General features: G+C 39.3%; 1 protein-coding gene across 1 annotated transcript; it reads left to right on the top strand.

Moving 5' to 3' along the window:
• Positions 1–2242: 2242 nt before the first annotated feature.
• On the top strand, positions 2243–8610 carry LOC138895912 (uncharacterized). The gene is made up of 3 exons (XM_070180667.1): positions 2243–2918; positions 7657–7733; positions 8572–8610. The coding sequence occupies exons 1-3, from the start codon at positions 2243–2245 to the stop codon at positions 8608–8610; spliced, it is 792 nt and encodes a 263-aa protein (XP_070036768.1).
• Positions 8611–21963: the final 13353 nt, after the last annotated feature.

The raw sequence follows: 21963 nt of genomic DNA, 5'->3' as shown, positions 1-21963 counted from the left end.
TGATGCGGGCTGTGTTCCCTTATTTGTTGGTGATGATGAGGCTAGTGAGGTACATGATTGAGTGAGGCCGAGAGCCTGGTTGTAAGGATATTAATACCATAGCGCATGAGTTGTCCGCGTAGCACGTGAGTTGACCGTGCGGGTCCAGGTAGTGATACCATAGCGCGTGAGTTGTCCGCGTAGCACGTGAGTTGACCGTGCGGATCCAGGTATTGATATTGATTGAGTGAGGCAGAGGGCCTGGTTGTGAGGATATTAATACCATAGCGCATGAGTTGTCCGCGTAGCACGTGAGTTGACCGTGCAGGTCCAGGTAGTGATACCATAGCGCATGAGTTGTCCGCGTAGCACGTGAGTTGACCGTGCGGATCCAGGTATTGATATTGATTGAGTGAGACAGAGGGCCTGGTTGTGAGGATATTAATACCATAGCGCGTGAGTTGTCCGCGTAGCACGTGAGTTGACCGTGCGGGTCCAGGTATTGATACCATAGCGCGTGAGTTGTCCGCGTAGCACATGAGTTGACCGTGCAGATCCAGGTATTGATATGATGGCACGTGAGTTGTCCGTGCTTAGCGCTTGGGCTTTGGGAGCCCCTCCGGAGTCTGTACACACCCCCAGTGAGCGCAGAGTGTTGAGTGTTTTGAGTATTGAGTATTGAGTGCGAGTGATGAGTGATAGTGTGGCACTACTGTGAGGTTGTATTTATTTATACTGTTGCTGCATTTATCTGTTAAACTTCTTTGTGGCATTTACAGATTTATGGAATTTACCTGTTTATTTCTGTTTATTTTTAAATTGTGAAAATAAATAATTGGACTGTTTTACTTAGCTCATCACTACTGCTCAGTTCCTTAGTTATTTCTATTACTACTGAGTCGGTTGTACTCATACTACACCCTGCACTTTATGTGCAGATCCAGGTGAGTTAGAGCGCGACGATTGTTGAATTCTGTGGAGATTGCAAGGTAGCTGCTAGCATCCGCAGGACCTTGTTATGCCTTTTATCTTTTCTTCTTTTGGATTGTATTGATAGTTAGACAGTTTCATTTCTTAGTTCATAGATTTAGACGCTCATGACTTAGTGACACCCCGATGTTTGGGGCTTGTTTTCGTATTTCTAAAAATATATTTAGAGTTGATTTAGTTATGAGAAATTCGAGTGTTGAAATGTTTTATTAAATTCTTATAATCGGGTTAGTAGAAATATTTTGGGAAGTAGGCTTGCCTTGTAACACGATAGGCGCCATCACGACCATGGTCAGATTTTGGGTCGTAACAAGTTGGTATCAGAGCTCTAGGTAACATAGGTCTCACGAGTCATGAGCAGGTTTAGTAGAGTCTTGCGGATCGGTACGGAGACGTCTGTACTTATCTTCGAGAGGCTGCAGAACCTTTAGGAAACTTTCACATTCTTGGATTCTTATCGTGCGTCTTGTGTATTCTAGTAACTAAACATCCGTATTTTATTCTCTCATAGATGGTGAGAACTCGTGCTACCGGTCAAGAGGGCCAGCCACCAGTTCGGGCCGCGAGAGGCCGAGGCCGCGGTAGAGGCCGTGGTAGGGGCAGAGGTGCAGCCCGTACAGCAGCTGGGGCAGTACCTGCAGATCCACCAGTTGTCCAAGATCAGGACCAGGTTCCAGTTGTTGATGCACCAGCCCAGGCACCACCTGTGCCTATTGTGATTCCAGGCCTTCAGGAGGCCCTAGCTTAGATTCTGACAGCATGTACGGGCCTTGCTCAGGCGGTCTCTATTTCGACGGCCGTAGCCACCTCTCAGGCTGGGGGAGGCACTCAGACTCCCATCGCTCGCACCCCCGAGCAGGTTATTCAGGGACTTCAAACACCGAAGGCACCACCAGCCCAGCTGGTTACAGCTGCATAAGATTATGTGGTTCCGGCTATGCCTGAGGATGATCAGCGCAAGTTGGAGAGGTTTGGGAGACTCCAGCCGCCACCTTTCAGTGGCACAGAGAGAGAGGACGCTCAGGACTTTTTGGACAGGTGCCAGAGGATACTCCGTACTGCTGGTATTCTGGAGACATGTGGAGTCTCATTCACTACCTTTCAGTTTTCTGGGGCTGCACTCAGATGGTGGGAGACTTACGAGAGGCGTAGGCCTGTTGGCGCAACACCCCTTACTTGGCAACAGTTCTCCGTTCTCTTTCTCGAGAAGTTTGTACCTGAGTCCCGCAGAGAGGAGCTGCGCAGGCAGTTTGAGCAGCTTCGCTAGGGTGAGATGTCTGTTTCACAGTATGAGATGTGGTTCTCCGACTTAGCTCGTCATGCGGTCTGGTTGGTTCCCACAGACCGAGAGAGGATCAGAAGGTTTATAGATGGCCTTGATTTTCATCTTCAATTGCTTATGACCAGGGAGAGAGTATCTGGGGTTACCTTTGATGAGGTTGTCGACATTGCTCGACAGATTGAGACGGTTCGAGGTCAGGAAAGGACTGAGAGGGAAGCTAAGAGGCCTCGTGGTCAGGGTGGTTTCAGTGGTGCTCCTCAGGGAGGTCAGTTTCAGCAGAGTCAATCATCATTCAGTGCATTGCCAGCATGGGGTTCTCATTATGCCCCGCCCGCTCAGGTATCATCGGGTAATTCGTTTGGGCATCAGGAGCAACAATTTCGTCAGAGGAGGGGTTGTTTCGAGTGCGGGGATTTTGGACACATTGCGAGATATTGCCCTAGGCTATTGGGTGGGACTCCACAGCGAAGTACTCGGCCGACGGCACCAGCACCAGTTCCCTCACCACCCGCCCAGCCAACTAGGGGTGGAGTTCAACCAGTTAGGGGCGAAGCCCAATCAGCTACGGGTCGCCCGAGAGGGGGAGGCAGATCAGGGGGTGGTCAGGCCCATTTCTATGCCCTCCCAGCCAGGCCAGATGCTATTGCTTCTGATGCTATGATTTCAGGTATGTTCTTCTATAAGACTCGTTCGAGGACGAACGTTTGTTTAAGAAGGGGAGAATATAATGACCCGGCCAGTCATTTTGAATATTATAACCTCGTTCCTACATTTACTGCTCAATTTATATCTTGCAATTGATTTATGACTTGTTGGGTTAGTTGGTTCGGGTCCGGAAGAAACTCGAAGTGAAATGAACACTTAGTCTCTTAGTTAGAAAGCTAAGTTAGAAAAAGTCAACCGGAAGTTGACTTATGAGTAAACAAATTCGGATTTGAATTTTTATGATTTCAATAGATCCGTATTGAAATTTTGGAGCCATAGCAAAAAGAATCATCGAATTCGGACATCGTATGAGAGAGTTATGCCCATTTCTGTATCAGAGGAGATTTCCCGTCGCCGCGAGCGCCCAGGGTAGCATGGAGCGCTAGCCCTGGCGCTGGGAATTTTTGGGAACTGGAAACTGCGCCACAGGCAGCGCCCCACGCTACCTGTGACGCTCAAAAACACCAGAGGCTCTATAAACGGGTTTTTTGACCATTTTTGACAAAAATAGAGTTGGGGAGCTCGGTTTGGGCGATTTTTGGGCGATTTTCACGGGTAAACATTGGGGTAAGTGTTCATTATCCTATATTGATTATATTTCATTATTCCATACTCATTTATATCATGAATCCGTGAATTTATGGAAGCAAAATTAGATTTTTACAAAATCTTCCAAAAATGTAAAATGAAGATTTGAAGGTCAATCCGATGTCGGAATTTGATAATTTTTATATGATTGGACTCGTCTCGGAATGGGTGTTCGGATTTCGTACGTTTTTCCGAGATTTGAGATGTGGGCCCCACTGTCAAATTTTAAAGTGAATTTCTAATTTTTATCCGGAAAATTAGTAAATTCATATGGAATTAATTCCTACGATTCGTGTTGAGTATATTGAATTAATTGTGAATAGATTTGGAGCTTTTGGAGACCGAGTCCAGAGACGAGGGCATCCCGGAGTAGGATTTTACGTTGTTTAGGTAAGTAACAGTTTTAACTCTGGCTTTGAGGATATAAACCTGGAGATTTGACATCACGTGATTGTTTGGAAGTGATATCCACGCTAGGTGACGAGCGTGTAAGTGTGCACCGCGAGAGATTAAGACTTGGTCCGTCCCGTGAGGTTGTGAGGCCTAATGGCTATTATCTATGGTTATGTGTTTATTTGTTGTTGAACTTATTTGCCTTCATGTTAGAGATCATGCTTAGGCTTTATTCATGCTCACATTATTGGTACTAAGTCAGAGAAAGTATTGTACATGTTACCTTAGTCTCTATTATTTGCTATAATGTGGTGGTACTTGATGCGGGCTGTGTTCCCTTATTTGTTGGTGATGATGAGGTTAGTGAGGTACATGATTGAGTGAGGCCGAGAGCCTGGTTGTAAGGATATTAATACCATAGCGCGTGAGTTGTCCGCGTAGCACGTGAGTTGACCGTGCGGGTCCAGGTAGTGATACCATAGCGCGTGAGTTGTCCGCGTAGCACGTGAGTTGACCGTGCGGATCCAGGTATTGATATTGATTGAGTGAGGCAGAGGGCCTGGTTGTGAGGATATTAATACCATAGCGCGTGAGTTGTCCGCGTAGCACGTGAGTTGACCGTGCAGGTCCAGGTAGTGATACCATAGCGCGTGAGTTGTCCGCGTAGCACGTGAGTTGACCGTGCGGATCCAGGTATTGATATTGATTGAGTGAGGCAGAGGGCCTGGTTGTGAGGATATTAATACCATAGCGCGTGAGTTGTCCGCGTAGCACGTGAGTTGACCGTGCGGGTCCAGGTATTGATACCATAGTGCGTGAGTTGTCCGCGTAGCACATGAGTTGACCGTGCGGATCCAGGTATTGATATGATGGCACGTGAGTTGTCCGTGCTTAGCGCTTGGGCTTTGGGAGCCCCTCCGGAGTCTGTACACACCCCCAGTGAGCGCAGAGTGTTGAGTGTTTTGAGTATTGAGTATTGAGTGAGAGTGATGAGTAATAGTGTGGCACTGCTGTGAGGTTGTATTTATTTATACTGTTGCTGCATTTATCTGTTAAACTTCTTTGTGGCATTTATGAGTTATGGAATTTACCTGTTTATTTCTGTTTATTTTTAAATTGTGAAAATAAATAATTGGACTGTTTTACTTAGCTCGTCACTACTGCTCAGTTCCTTAGTTATTTCTGTTACTACTGAGTCGGTTGTACTCATACTACACCCTGCACTTTATGTGCAGATCCAGGTGAGTTAGAGCGCGACGATTGTTGAATTCTGTGGAGATTGCAAGGTAGCTGCTAGCATCCGCAGGACCTTGTTACGCCTTTTATCATTTCTTCTTTTGGATTGTATTGACAGTTAGACAGTTTCATTTCTTAGTTCATAGATTTAGACGCTCATGACTTAGTGACACCCCGATGTTTGGGGCTTATTTTCGTATTTCTAAAAATATATTTAGAGTTGATTTAGTTATGAGAAATTCGAGTGTTGAAATGTTTTATTAAATTCTTATAATCGGGTTAGTAGAAATATTTTGGGAAGTAGGCTTGCCTTGTAACACGATAGGCGCCATCACGACCATGGTCCGATTTTGGGTCGTGACAAGAATAGAGTGGAAAGTACACTCATGTCAAATAGCAAATGTAGGCATTCAGGCATTAACACATTAGACTAATTAACTAAAGAAGGTCCAAGTTATACCAATGATTCATCCTAATATCATGAAATAACAATTGAAACATGGTAGGAAAAACAAGCTGAGATAACTGTTCTAAATCACAAGCAATGATTAAAGGGGTATGGGATCGAGTGAGCATGCTGAGTGGCACAATAGCAGAGAGACAAGTTATAATTAACAACGAAAGTCTTAACACAAGTTATTACAAATGTGAGGCATTCGTTTCAGAGATTCAGGGCCAAACAGGTAAGCATATTCATGAACATTCAGGTGCCAATACACTAGCTAAATGAGCTTAGGAAGGTTCTAATGATCCAAGTTATACATAGATAATCTCAGAACTAGCAGCATTAGGAGTAGTTAAATGCTAAAGAGGCTTAAAATGCGTGTAAAGTTAACAGAGTGGTGCATAAAAGTAACCCAGAAATACATTAAGCCATGGATTTCAGAAGTAAGAACACATGCCAATCAGAGACACATAAGGATAAAATTGCAAAAGTCAAGTAACTTACCAGTTAAGCGAAGAACAATAAAGAGCAGAATTCCACAGGAACCTAGAATCTCAATGCGTCAAAGTTCCCAAGAGCTTCAAAAGAACTCCGGGCAATGCTCGCACCAAGAGAAAGTTCGAATAACAGAATCGCAGTGGCCTTGGCTTTCAGCCGGCCAAAATGAAGTATAGAACAAGAGAATGAGGGAATCACAGAACAAAGCTCCAATTTTTAGTGAAAGTATATCGATTCTAAAGCCTTCCCTAAAAAGGGAATGTGGAGGGTTTATATAGCAGTAAAAATTGAACGAACAAACAAGAAAACAAAATAAATCAATCATAGAATAAGGAAAGAAGGCATGTAAAATCAGTTCGAAATCAATTTAGGAGAGAAATCCGGTAAACCCTAGTTTTTTTAGGGAAAGTGTAAATCACAGAAATTCAAACGAAATCGGACCCACATAATACGGTGTTGAATGTATGTAGATAAAACAGTGCTCAAAATCAAAGATTCGAACCCCTTTTTGTTTGATTTTGGAGGTTATTGCTTGCCATGTTTAGGCAAGCACTTAGGTAATACCACAAACGGATGACCAGTAGTGAGAGGAGACCAATAAGGTAAGTGAATCGGTGATTGATTCCATTTTAGAGCCGGATTTGGAGAAGTTGAGTGATACAATGGCTAGGGTTTCTCAGAGAAGAAGAGAGAGTAGAGAGGATTTAGGGGCGGCGAGTTAAGAGAAAATAATAGGGTTTGGGAGGGTTTGGTTAATTAAAGAAGGAGAGTGAACGAAGGCCGTTGATCTTGAGAGATAAACAGTTGGGATTCAAAAACGAACGGGGCGTGTCATAAAAACGGGTACCTTACGGGTATTATACAAGGGTCGCCTGGTTTGGGCTTGTGGTCTATTGGGCTAAGGATATTGGGCCAATTTGGTTCAAAAATTAGTTTAAAGCTAGGCTATTATTTAAATACACAAAAATAATTTATAAAAATGCTCGACAAATAAGTAAAAATATTATTTATACACTAAAATATTTAAAAATAATAACTTTATATTATAAAAAATATAAAATACTATTTTGACACAAATAATATAAATAAAGAGCATTTTTGTACTGATATAGGCTATTACTGCAAAATTACGCAAATAGCTTAAAAATATTAATGTAATTACATAAAATAAAATAAAATATTTGAAACATGTATTATAGGTGCAAAAATAATAACTTTAAGTAGTTAAGTCATCATAAAATAATTTGATGGAGTAATTAATAAATATTCAAGCAATTTAAATATAGAAAAATTAATTTTAAAGCTCTAAAAATTATATAAAAATGATTGTATAGATTTGTAAACTAAATAATGATGTAAAAATGATGTTGTGAAAGTATATATATTTTTGAGAAAATATGAGGACAAAATTGGGTATCAACACGTATTATTGGTTATAAATTTATTGATTCAAAACACACTAGAGAATATGTTGCAACTATTGTTCTAGAAATACTTCAATTTTATGGGCTCATTGATAAAACTTTAACTATCACATCAGATAATGCTTCTGCTAACACCACTGCAGCAAATAGCTTAAAAGCTAGAATTTTCCCAATTAATCAAGAATTTTTTCACGTTAGATGTGCATGCCATATTTTTAACTTGGTTATAAAAGATGATATTAATTTATTTTCCGATGCTTGTGGTAAAGTACAACATGCTTGCGGCTATATTTTTCAAGCTAATAAAGCGAGTAGAATTCGTGAGTTTAAAGAATGATGTGCATATGCTGACCTTCTCCTTCTATATAGAAAATTTCCAAAATATGTTTGTACTAGGTGAAATTCTACTTATGAAATGCTTAAAGTTGCATGTGATTATCGATTGCCCATACAAATGGTATTTAATATGCATAATGCTAACCCTACTAATCAAATTGTTGAGTCTGATTGGGGTGAGATCAAAGAACTTACTAAATTTTTAGAAAATTTTTATTATGCTACAAAATAATTTTCTGGTATATATTATCCTACTCTTACACAAATATTATGGTATATTTGTGGAATTTCTGTTGTATTTGGTAAGTATAAAAAAAATGCAGACTATGCACCGGCCGTTAATGAAATAATTATAAAATTTAAAAAGTATTTTTTCCCCTATTCCCCAAGTTTATTTAATTTATACTCTACTTAACTCATCTTAAAAATTAAGAGGTGCAAAGGGACTTGTTCATAAAATTTATTAGAATTTAAAAATTCAAGAAAATGAAAAGCCATCTCTCGAAGACCGTCAAGCTAGCATATATTTTTATGCTAGATTAATGTTTGATAGTTATAAATCTATGGCAACTTCAGATGGTGTAAATTCTCCTACTACTTCTAAGGCTAGAGTAGAAAATGTATGAGAAGGTATGGAGGATATAATAGGTCTTGATTCCTTCATTGATGATGAACTTGATTCTTATCTTAATCAGGGATTGGAATCTATTAAAGACGAAGAAGGCAACAAATAACTTTTGGCGTGGTGGAGGGGGCGTGTCAAACTGTCAATGCATTTCCAACACTTCTAATAATGGCCCGAGATATACTGGCTATTCAAGCATCATTGGTAACATCAGAGAGTGCTTTTAGCGCGGCAAAATTTTAAATCGGAGATCATAGACATTCATTAGTGGATGACAGCCTAGTGATTTCCGTCTTATTCAGAGATTGAATTAATTCAAAAAGAAGAATCTTGATTCTGAAAAATTAAGCACTAGGAAGAAGAAGAAGAATATAATGAGATACTGTGCACTGGGAGCGATGACGACATGGAACTCATGAAACATTACGCTACATTGCCAATTCCAGAACAATATTCCACAAATATTATAGATCAGTTAAAATGAAGCTATATAGGAGCTTACAAATATTAGTATGATAATTTATAATTAGCTACTAAGAGGCCTAGTTCAAATAGAACCCTTCCTAGAAGGTGGTTGCGTAGATTAGGTGCTCTTCAAAAGACTTGTATTTGTATGTGGAATTTGAAACTTCTATTAATAAAATAAAAGTCTTTAACCTTAATCTTTTTTATTAATTATCTTACTTAGTTACTTTATAGCTTAAGATTATATTAAATAAATTACAAGTCTATTATAATTACGAAAATATTTCATTACAAGTCTTTTGTTTTAATATTTTATAATTCTTTACTTAATTTTTTTATAATTTATTAAGTTTTAAGTTTATTAAAAAGGTCAAAAAACTAGCCGTTGTAAACTTTAAAAACTTAGTAATTGTCAAATTTTAAAAAATAATCGTTGCTATCTATTAAAAAATAGTCGTTGCCAACTTTAATGCTTAAATATTAAAATAATTTTTTTAAAAGGTCCACTTAGGGGCCACGCCCCATCCCATCCCGTCCTGTTCCATTTTGTTAGTGGAATGTGACGGGCCTACCGGGTCATCCCGTTTATCCCGTCCCGTTTAAGGCCCTTCCCGTCACCGTCCCGTTCAAATTCCGTCACATCCCATCCCACCCCGATAATTTCGTCCCGTCCCATTGGACTGCTATAGCTGCAACAATGGTATGGCCATGGGATCGGTTTGTGCACCACAATGTATGTGTTTTGAAATATTAGTATTGCTTGTGATATAGCCTTCTTTGTGGCTTTTGGTGTTTTTGATTATTGGTATTGTTTCTTCCCCGTTGATTTGAGCTGCCGAGAAGGGTTTTGGTTGCGCTATTCAAAAAAAGTGGTTATCACTTCCGTTATCGGATTCTTTTTACTGTTTTTTGCCTTTATTCCTGTTATTATTACTGTTATCTCAATTGTTATTTCTGTTGCTAATTAACTGAATAGGTTTATATGATAAGTGTCTTGTCTTAGCCTCGTCAATACCTCATCGAGGTTAGGCTCGATACTTACTGAGTACATGGAGTCGGTTGTACTCATACTATACTTTTACACTTCTTGTGCAGATTCTGGTGCGGGTCCTAGCAGTATCCAACGAGGAGCATAGCTTGATGACGAGGGAGACTCGACGTAGTGTTGTTCCGTCCGCAGACTCCGGAGTCACCTTCGCTCTTATTATTTTTTTTTCTTGTATCAGACAGTATTACATTTCATTTCAAAATTTGTATATAGTATTCTTAGTAGCTCATGTTCTCCATGACACCAAATCTTGGGAGGCTGTGCATACAACGTTTGGTTTTAGACTTATTTATATATATTTCTAAATTTTACTCTTATTCTATATTATTATGTTGTTATCTGTTAGTCTAGTTTCCTTGTTTATTGTTAAGTGTTGGCCACGAACTCGTTGATTGGGATTTTAGGTTGTGACATTAGGCCATGCGACATGGCAGGCGTTTAGTGTGTAGGTGAAGAAACTTATGGCTAGAGGTAGGCTTCATAAACTCATAGTACAGGCTCTTTTGATTTCATCCCAGCGATAGCACTCCTTCTCAGGCTCTCATATTTTTTTCAGACATTAGTAGTTAGCTCCGGGAGATGCCCTATAGACTTATGTACTTAGACTTGCAATTAGAAGCTCATGGCTTCGTTAGTGGATTCAGTTATCAGATATGTTAACATTTATGATAGAATTCCATTTTTAGATGATTATTATCTTAAGAACTATTTATGAATTTCTTGAGTATGATATTCAGTTTAGACTTTCAGCTAGTTAGAACATGATAGGTTAGGTAGGTCGACTGTCATTACGTTCCATCCTAATTTCGAAGCTGTGACATCTTCCAAACTTATATATAATAAGTATAATAGACATACCAATGCTTCCTTGTACAATCAAATTTACTCTAATCTCAATAAAATGATATAAAGTAGAACAAGATAAAAGATACTTAAGAATTCTATAAGCTCACACTTCTCCAAGAAAATTGCGCAAGAATCATTATACTATATGTATATACTAGTTAAAGATTAGACCGTATTGCGCACGGGCCTAACAACACATGCCCTAGCATTGTGTTGCATCCCAGGAATCTTTTTTCAAGTCTTTGCTTCTTTTTCTTTTTGTTTAGATGTTCAAAAGATTCACAACCTTATTGTGATTTAAATTTGTTGTTTATGAGAAATTAATTTTTTTTAAGACTTTAAAATATGCAAGACTTAGTATTGCTTTTTGTTTAAGTGATATTTTTAATCGTGGATTATTTTTTCACGATGATATTATATTATTAGTTGAGCATAACTACTGCCATATATATATATATATATATATATATATATATATATATATATATATATATTTTTACATTGCATATTCGTTTTTAAAAAAAATATTTCTTTTGCCAGAAAGATGTTTATAGGATAATCTCTCTCCCTTTTGACACTTTGATTATAATTCGTGTGTTTAATCAGGGGCGATGTAGTATGCACGTTATGAGTTTATTCAAACTGAGTCAAACATTAACTTTTGAACTTTGTATGTCAAATGGACTGTGGTAGAATTCAAATTCGAATTGATAAAGGTCGAATCCAAATTCCGCCCTTGTGTTCAACTGTAATCTATACTATATTAAAAGCACGAAGGTCCTTAGCGAAATGTTGTTCGCCTTTTTTACCCTTTAAAAATAGATTTCATATTGGATAAAATTGTAATTATAATTTAATTATTTTCCTAATATTTAGAACTTTAAATTAATTAATTTTTTCCTTATTAGAACTATGTAAAAATTCCTAATATTTAGGAATCCGATATTGAGTTAGATTTTACTTAGATGATTTTTCTGTATTTAATGTAACTATTTTCCTTACATATAACCCTTCCATGTTTCCAAGTTTTTACACGTTAGGAATTGTAATGAATTGCAAAGTTTTTGTCTTCGTGCATGCTTTCAAATTCTAATTCTTTGTCCATTTCTTTTTTGGACCATGTGAGTAGCAAAAATTCTAATTTTTCATATGTACACAAAGTGTTTAAGGTGACTTATACATTTTCTATACTTAATATAAGCACTTTAATTAATAATGATAGATAGCACGTACGTCATCTTATATATTAAATATCATTGTCATTAATTATTTTATTGAAAATTCAAAAATTAAGTGAAAGTTTTGTCATAATAGGAACTGTTAATATTTAGAATTCAAAATTGAATAATATTTTAATTCATATTAATTATTGTTTTTACTTAAATTGCATAAAATAACTATAACTCCTTAGTTTAATTCATGTTCAAAGAAGAAAACTCGAAAATTTAATTTCAAATTCCTATTTATCAAGATCTAATATCAACTAAATAATGTATATGAACGAACAAAGTTACATCGATTTTGACAATTTTATTTTGAATTAAGGAGTAATCAAAATATCAAGGTATATTTTCTTCTACTTCTAATGATAAATTCAAATAAAATTACTATATTGTCAATTCAAACGAGAGAAATAAGTTTGAATATAATGATAAACAAGTAAACAAAAAATGATAAAGTCCACAAGGAATAAGTAAGAACTATTTGTTACTAAAATTGATAATATAAGTCTGTACTCCTTCTATATTCAATGATATTTTAGGTTCTAAAACTTTGTGTCTTTTGCTTTGTAAATATATACGACTTTTAAATCTCTAGATGTTACTGATATTAGTGCTAAAAATATCTCAAAATTCATAATTATATTAATTAATAATCAAAAACACAAAAGGGATATTGCATTTTTTAAAAGAAAAACACAACACTGTTTTTGATCCTTGATTTGAAGAAATACTTGAGGAAAAATTAAGTATGTGTTGTATATTAAGATGAAGCAAGGAAAAATATATAATTATATTCTGACAAATAACACGAAAATATATAATTATATTCTGACAAATAACACTTGTATATGATTATATAACAATTAACGATTGATTTTGGAAGTTGAATTTTTAATTATTCTTCACTTTCACGCACCTAAAGGAGAGAGTATATATATCCACGCTCTTTAACACATCGACATCCGGAGTTTATCAATTATCAAATAGCCAACTTCAGAGGGTAGCTAAGACTACAAATTGTTTAGGATTTGTTTTTAACATACGCTCCATATTTTTTGCTAAGTAGCATAGTCCTTTTAAAATCCATTAATAATAAGTAACTTCATTACAATCTTAACCTCCTACTTCTATAAAAAAAAAATATACATGATTATGTGCCTGGATAGAAAAAGAAAGCTCACTCCAAAACAAAAAAGAGTTAATAATAATTATAGCGATTGAATAATATCGTTTGCGATAATAATTTAATATTTTGTTAGATTTAATTTTATAACTCAAACACAAATTTTAATATTTATGTAACTTTATAATTTTATATTCATTGAGATAAGGTACACGCGCAACGCGCGTATCCTAAAACTAGTTTAATTAAATGAACCAAAATAATACTTCTGAATCCATTTTTGGTACTTGTGAATAGATGATACTTGCTTTTATTTATTCTTCACTTCAACAAACTTCCTTTTTTCGTTTAGAAAGTAGTGTTGTCACGATCCGATATTCCCACCTTCGGGGCCGTGATGGCGCCTAACATTTTATTTGCTAGGCAAGTCAACGTTAGAATAATCTTAACTATTTTTAAACAAATCAAATTAAATAGATGTTAATTACTGACGTAAAGTGCAGAAGACCATAACAACCGAATCATCCAAATACATCCCCGAATCTGGTGTCACAAGTGCACGAGCTATTAGAATATTATAAATAAAGGTCTGAATAAAATTAAAACTGTTTGAGAGATAATACACAGCTAAGATAAAGTAGAAGAAGACTTCAGAACTGCGGACGCTATGCAGTTATACCTCAAGTCTTCTCTGGGTAGCTGAATCAGAGCAAGTCTATGATACGCCGCTGGGACCAACTCCAAAATCTGCATAAGAAGTGCAGAGTATAGTATGAGTACAACCGACCCCATGTACTCCGTAAGTGTCGAGTCTAACCTCGACGAAGTAGTGACGAGGCTATGATAAGACACATACGTAAATAACCTGTGCAAGTATATACATGTACGAAGCAACATTGAACACCGTAATTAACAAATATTACAAATTTGCAAGGAAACATGTGAAGGAAAATGGTATAAAAATTTCAGCCAGGGGAGTGACAAGTAACAGCCAAATAATTCACCAACAACAAAATAGGTAGGTGAAATATAAAAATGGCACGGCACTACCCTTCGTGTTTTTACTCTCATCCTTCCCATGAAATGATAAATAAATAATATGAATGGCACGACATCACCTTTCGTACTTTAACTCTCTTTCTTGCCACAATATGATGAATAAATAATTTAAATGGCACGACATCACCCTTCGTGCTTTGACTCTCTTCCTCATTTTATAAACCAATAAATAATAATATAAAAATGGCATGGCATCACCTTTCGTATTTTTACACTCTTCCTTACCATGAAAATGATAATATAAATTCGGAAGAGTATTTAAATGCGGGGATCTATACTTATCAATCAATTCAATACTAGAATACTGACCTCACCTTTTAAAATATTCAACATTAATTAAATTAGCAATAATTTCATGAAAAATGATCAAATAAACAATAATAAACTTAAGCAGGAATATCTTAATTAAATAGGCAATTACTCACAATGAACAAATTATACCCGCATTCTTTGACTCAACCACAACGCATAAGTACTCGTCACCTCATATATACGTTGTACCCGCACAATAAATCACGTAGCAAATAGACAAACAAGTCCTACTCCCTCAAGCCAAGGTTAACCACGACACTTACCTCGCGTTGCAACCAACTCAAGATTTCATTAAACCTTTGCCTCGCGAATTGGTGTCCGAATGCCTCAAATCTAGTCACAAACAATTCAATATACTTAACACGAATTATAGAAACCAATTCTATATGAAAATACTAAATTTTCCAATTAAAATCCGAAATTCAATTCAACAATTAACAGTGGGGCCCACGTCTCAGAACCCAAATGTGAACGCCCATTCAACCGCAAGTCCAACCATACAAATTTTATCAAATTCGACATCAACTCGACCTTCAAATCCCCAAATCTTATTTTAAAATCCCTAGGCCCAAATCTACGAATTTCACCTCAAAAACACATAATCTAGTCGGAATACTCATGATAATTCAATATTATTGACTAACAAGGATCACAAGTGACTTACCTCAAGTTTTCCCGTGAATTCTCGCTCAAAAATCGCCCCAACCCGTACTTGAAATGTCCAAAAATGAGAAAAGTCTCGGACTCCTTCGATTTTATTCTGTCCAGGGATTTTCGCTTCTGCTGTGTATTTGGCCGCATCCGCGGTCTCGCAGATACGAGTATGGTTGTCGCTTTTGCGGGTTGGCTCGCTTCTGTGGACAAGAGTCCGCTTCTGCGGACTCGCTTCTGAGGAGGAGCTGTCCTCTTCTGCGATCGATCACCCACAGGTGCGACCCGCTTCTACGGTCCACCTGCCCACTTCTGCGATCACTGGCTGCCCTTCCTCCACTCCGCATCTGCGATGGATCAAGCACTTTTGCGAGCTCGCACCTGCGGTCAAAAATCCGCAAGTGCGATTGCACCAGAAGGCCAAAATTCCAGTTTTTTTCCTTAAGTCCAAATTTTGATCCGTTAACCATCTGAAACTCACCCGAGGCCCTTGGGACCTCTACCAAATATACTAACAAGTCCTAAAACATCATACAGACCTACTCGGGGTCTCAAATCACGTCGAACAATATCAAAACTACAATTCGCCCCTCGATTCGAAATTAATGAATTTATGAAAATTTCAATTCTAAAACTCGCGCCAAAACACGTCAAAACAGTCCAGAATGACCTAATTTTTGCATGTAAGTCCCAAACGATGTAACAGAGCTATTGCAACTTTCAGAATCGAAATCCGAGCCCGATATCAATAAAAGTCAATTTGTAGTTAAACTTTGAAATCTTTAAGCTTTCAAACTTCTAATTTTCAATAAATGGCGATAACTCAAGTTATGGACCTCTAAATTAAATTTCGGGCATACGCCCAAGTCCCAAATTACGATATGGATCCACAGGGACTGTCAAAATACTAATCCGGGCCTGTTTGCTCAAAATGTTGACCAAAGTCAACTTAAGTGAGTTTTAAATCACTATTTTCTCATTTTTTAATCAATTTTTCATATAAAAGCTTTCCAAAAAAATATACGGATTGCGCACGCAAGTCGAGAAATGCTAAATGGTACTATTCGAGGTCTTAGAGTATAGAATTGAATGTTAAATTTAAAGATGACCTATCGGGTCATCACATTCTCCACATCTAAAACAAACGTTCGTCCTCAAACGTAATTAGAAAAAGTACCTGGGCTGGTGAAAAGGTGTGGATATCTACTCCGCATGTCCGACTCGGACTCCCAGGTAGATGCTTCAACCGGCTGACCTCTCCATTGTACTCGAACTGATGGATAACTCTTAGACCTCAACTGTCGGACCTGCCGGGCTAGAATAGCTATCGGCTCCTCCTTATAAGTCAAATCCTTGTCCAATTGGACTTAGCTGAAATCTAACACATGGGACGGATCACCATGATGTTTTCGGAGCATAGACACATGAAACACCGGGTGAACAACTGATAAACTAGGTGGTAGTGCAAGCATGTCCGCTACTTCACCCACCTTTTCAAGAATTTCAAAGGGTCCGATATACCTAGGGCTCAACTTGCCCTTCTTTCTGAACCTCATTACACCCTTCATAGGTGAAAACCAGAGCAATACTCTTTCTCCAACCATGAATGCAATATCACGACCTTTACGGTCGGCATAACTCTTTTACCTAGACTGAGCTGTGCGAAGTCGATCTTGAATAATCTTGACCTTATCCAAGGAATCCTGTACCAAATCGGTACCCAACAACCGAGCCTCTCACGGTTCAAACCAGCCAACTAGCGAACGACATTGCCTCCCGTATAATTCTTCATATGGAGCCATCTAAATGCTCGTCTGGTAGCTGTTATCATAGGCAAACTCTGCAAGCAGCAAGAATCAATCCTAAGAACCTCTTAAATCCATAACACAAGCGCGAAGCATATCCTCTAATATTTGAATAGTTCGCTCGGATTGTCTGTCCGTCTGAGGATGAAATGATGTACTCAACTCAACTCGCGTGCCTAACTCACGCTGTACAGCCCTCCAGAAGTGTGAGGTAAACTGTGTACCTTGATCAGAAATGATAGACACAGGCACACTGTGAAGGCAAACAATCTCACGGATGTAAATCTCTGCTAACCGCTCTGAAGAATAGGTAACTGCCACTGGAATGAAATGTACTAACTTAGTCAACCTGTCCACAATGACCCATACTACGTCGAACTTTCTTTGAGTCTGTGGGAGCCCAACAATAAAATTCATAGTGATACGCTCCCACTTCCACTCAGGAATTTCTAACTTCTGAAGTAAACCACTAGGTCTCTGATGCTTAGTACTTGACTTGCTGTCAATTTAGACACCGAGCTACATATGCAACTATATCCTTCTTCATTCTCCTCCACCAATAATGTTGCAGCAAATCTTGATACATTTTGGCGGCACCCGGATGAATAGAATACCGGGAACTGTGGGCCTCCTCAAGAATTAATTCACGAAGCCCATCAACATTAGGCACACAAATACGACCCTACATCCACAGAACTCCACCTTCCCCCACAACAACCTGCTTGGCTCCATCGTGCCGCACCGTGTCTTTAAGGATAGGCAAATGAGGATCATCATACTTTCGCTCTCTGATGCGCTCATACATGGAAGATCATGCGACTGTGCAAGCTAGAACCTGACTGGACTCTGAAACATCTAACCTCACGAACTGATTGGCCAAAGTCTTAACATCTGCAGCTAATGGCCTCTCACCAACCGGAATATACATAAGGCTACCCATACTCACAGCCTTTCTACTCAAAGCATCGGCCACCACATTGGCCTTTCCGGGGTGATACAAAATGGTGATATCATAGTCTTTAAACAGCTCCAACCATCTTCTCTGCCTCAAATTGAGATCTTTTTGTTTTAACAGATACTGTAGACTACGTTGATCAGTGAATACCTCACACGAAACACCGTAAAGGTAGTGCCTCCAAATCTTCAGCGTATGAACAATGGCTGCCAATTCTAGGTCATGACCAGGATAATTCTTCTCATGAACTTTCAACTATCACGACGCATATGCAATCACCCTGCCATCTTGCATTAACACCGCACCAAGCCCAACACGAGATGCATCACAATACACCGTGTAAGATCCCGAACCTGTGGGTAACACCAACACTGGCACCATAGTGAAAGCAGTCTTAAGCTTTTGAAAGCTCAACTCACACTCATCTGACTATCTGAATGGGGTACCCTTCTGGGTCAAATTGGTCAGTGGGGATGCTATGGATGAAAACCCCTCCATAAACAACGATAATAACCTGCCAAACCCAGGAAACTCCGGATCTCTATAGCTAAAGTAGGTCTAGGCCAATTCTGAACTACCTCAATCTTCTTCAGATCCACTTTTATGCCTTCTGCCGATACAACATGCCCCAAAAAGGCAACTGAGTTTAACCAAAATTCGCATTTTGAAAATTTGGCATATAACTGATTATTCTTCAAAGCCTGAAGCACAATCCGAAGATGCTGCTCATGCTCCTCACGACTGCTGGAGTAAATCAAGATATCATCAATGAGTACAACCACAAAAAAATCCAAATAGGGCTTGAATACCCGGTTCATCAAATCCATAAATGTTGCTAGGGCATTTGTCAGCCCAAATGACATCACTAGGAATTAGTAATTCCTATACCGAGTCTGAAAAGCTGTCTTAGGGACATCGGATGCCCTAATATTCAACTGATGGTAACCAAACCTCAAATCGATATTTGAAAACACCTTGGCACCCTGAAGTTGATCGAATAAGTCATCAATTCTTGGCAGCGGATACTTGTTCTTGATAGTAGCCTTGTTCAACTATCGATAACCTATACACATCCGCATTGAACCATCTTTCTTCTTTACAAATAACACTGGTGCACCCCAAGGCGAGATGTTAGGTCTAATGAATCCATGATCAAACAAGTCTTGTAACTGCTCCTTCAATTCCTTTAGCTCCGGCGGGGCCATACGATATGGTGGAATAGAAATGGGCTGGCATATCAAATCAATACAGAACCATACAGAAGTCAATATCTCTGTCGGGTGACATCCCCGGCAAATTTGCAGGAAATACATCTGAAAACTCATGGACAACTGGGACTAAATCCATAGAAGGAACATCCGCACTAGAATCGCGAATATGAGCCAAATAAGCTAGACAGTCCTTCTCGACCATACGACGAGCCTTCATATAAGAGATAACCCTGTTGGTAGAATGGCCAGGAATCCCTTTCCACTCTAATTGAGGCAACCCTAGCATGGCTAAGGTCACCGTTTTGGCGTGACAATCCAATATAGCATGATAAGGTGATAACCAATCCATACCCAAGATGACATCAAAATCTACCATATCAAGAAGTAGAAGATCCACGCTAGTCTCAAGACTCCCAATAGTAACCACACACGAATGATAGACATGATCTACCATAATGGAATCTCCCACCGGTGTGGACGCACACACAGAAGCACTCAGAGAATCACGAGGCACAACCAGATATAAAGCAAAATAGGAGGACACATAGGAATAAATAGATCCCGGATCAAATAGAATTGAGGCATCTCTATGGCAAACTGGAACAATACCTGTGATCACGACATCAGACGACTCGCCCTTAGGCCTAGCTGGAAAAGCATAAAATCGGGGTTGGGCCCCACCACTCGGAGCTACATCTCTGGGACGGCCTCTAACTTGCTGGCCTCCACCTCTAACGATCTGGCCTCCACCTCTAGCTGCCTGACCCCTGCCCCTAGCTGGCTGGGAGGGTGGTGGAACAGCTGGTGCTGGAATCATAGCACGAGAACCATAATGATGCATTCTACCTTAAGACCTGGGGAAAAATCTAGCAACATGCCTAAGGTCACCACAAGTATAACAAGCCCTCAACTGTTGTGGCTGCTGACCCTAGGACTGGCTATGTCGATCTAGATAACCACTCTGATGACTCTAGATCAGAGGTGCACTAATAGAAGCTGGTGGTGCACTGTAAGCTAACTGGTCAGGATGAGACACAATAGGACCACGGCTCCCTAATGCACCATAAGATGCCTGGAGTACTGACTGAAATGGCCTGGGAGGATGGGCTCTACCAAAATTACCCCTGCCTCCAGACGAGGCACCACTGAACCCACTGAACTGTCGAGGTCTCTTATCAAACACCAGTCCCCTTTCCTGAGCAAGAACCATCTCTATCCGTCTAGCAATATTTGCAACTGCCTGAAAGAAAATATCACTTCCAGTCTCCTTGGCCATCTGAAGCCTGATAAGGTAAGTGAGTCCCTCAATGAATCTCCTCTCCCTCTCCCTCTCAGTAGGGAGCAATATAGTAGCATGGCAGGCTAGATCCACAAAACGGGTCTCGTACTGAGTAATAGTCATACTGCCATGCTAGAGACGCTCAAACTGCCTACGGTAATCCTCTCTCAGTATGACAGGGATGTACTTCTCTAGATATAGCTGAGAGAACTGATCCCAGGTAAGTGCAGGCAACTCAACTGGTCTGGTCAACATATAATCTCTCCACTACCTTTTGGCGGAACCCGTCATCCGAAACACAGCAAAATCCACCCTATTGGTCTCGACTATACCCATGTTCCACAGCACCTCATGGCAGTGGTCAAGATAATCATGTGGGTCCTCAGAAGGTGTACCACTGAAGTGAACTAGAAAAAGATTAGTAAACTTGTCCAATCTCAATAAGGCCTCAGAAGACATAGCGGGTCTATCACCGGCCTGCGCCGCAACAATTGGCTGAACTATCCCAACTGGCTTGATTGCTGGAGCCTGATACTGGGGAGTTATCTGCTCCAGAGCGGGAGTAGTGGGAGTTTGTGCTCCTCCCCCAGCCTGTGAGACGGCGAGTGCCACTGGAAACGTACCATTCTGGGTCACACCCTCTATAAGGGTCACAAAACAGATTAGAGCATCCTGAAGCACTGGAGTAGCTATGAATCCTTCCGGGACCTGAACTGGTCCAACAGGTACAGTCTGAGCTAGAACCTTCGCTTCCAAATCCACCTGAGGTTCTACAACAAGTGATGTTTCTCGAGCTCTAGACTGAACTCTACCTCTGCCTCTACCTCGGCCTATGGCGCGACCTCGGCCTCTACCCCTGGTCATAGTTTCCACCGGGTGTTCTTGCTTCTGTCTGGCGATAGATGTAGAACGTGTTCTCGCCATCTATGAGAGAACAAGAATAGAATGGTTCAATCATCGATGATAGAATAAAATCGCACGATAGAATAAGAAAGAAGTGATATTGTTCCCAAACTTCATAGCCTGTGGATGATAAGTACAAACGACTCCGTACCAATCCTTTAGACTCTACTAAGCTTGCTCATTACTCGTGAGACCTAAGTAACCTAGTGCTCTGATACAAACTTTTCACGACCCGAAATTCCCACCTTCGGGGGACCGTAATGACGCTTAACATTTCACTTTCTAGGCAAGCCAACGTTAGAATAATCTTAACTATTTCTAAACAAATCAAATTAAATAGATGTCAATTACTGACATAAAGTGCGGAAGACCATAACAACCGAATCATCCAAATACATCCCCCGACTTTGGTGTCACAAGTGCACAAGCTACCAGAATTATAAAAATAAAGGTCTAAATAAAATTCAAGTTGTTTGAGAGATAATACACAGCTAAGATAAAATAGAAGGGGACTTCAGAACTGCGGACGCTGTGCAGTTATACCTCAAGTCTCCCTGGGTAGCTGAATCCGAGCAAGTCTAT

Source organism: Nicotiana tomentosiformis, chromosome 7 (genome assembly GCF_000390325.3).
Source record: "Nicotiana tomentosiformis chromosome 7, ASM39032v3, whole genome shotgun sequence".
Taxonomy (NCBI): Eukaryota; Viridiplantae; Streptophyta; class Magnoliopsida; order Solanales; family Solanaceae; genus Nicotiana; species Nicotiana tomentosiformis.
This window is presented reverse-complemented; position numbering and strand designations above follow the sequence as displayed.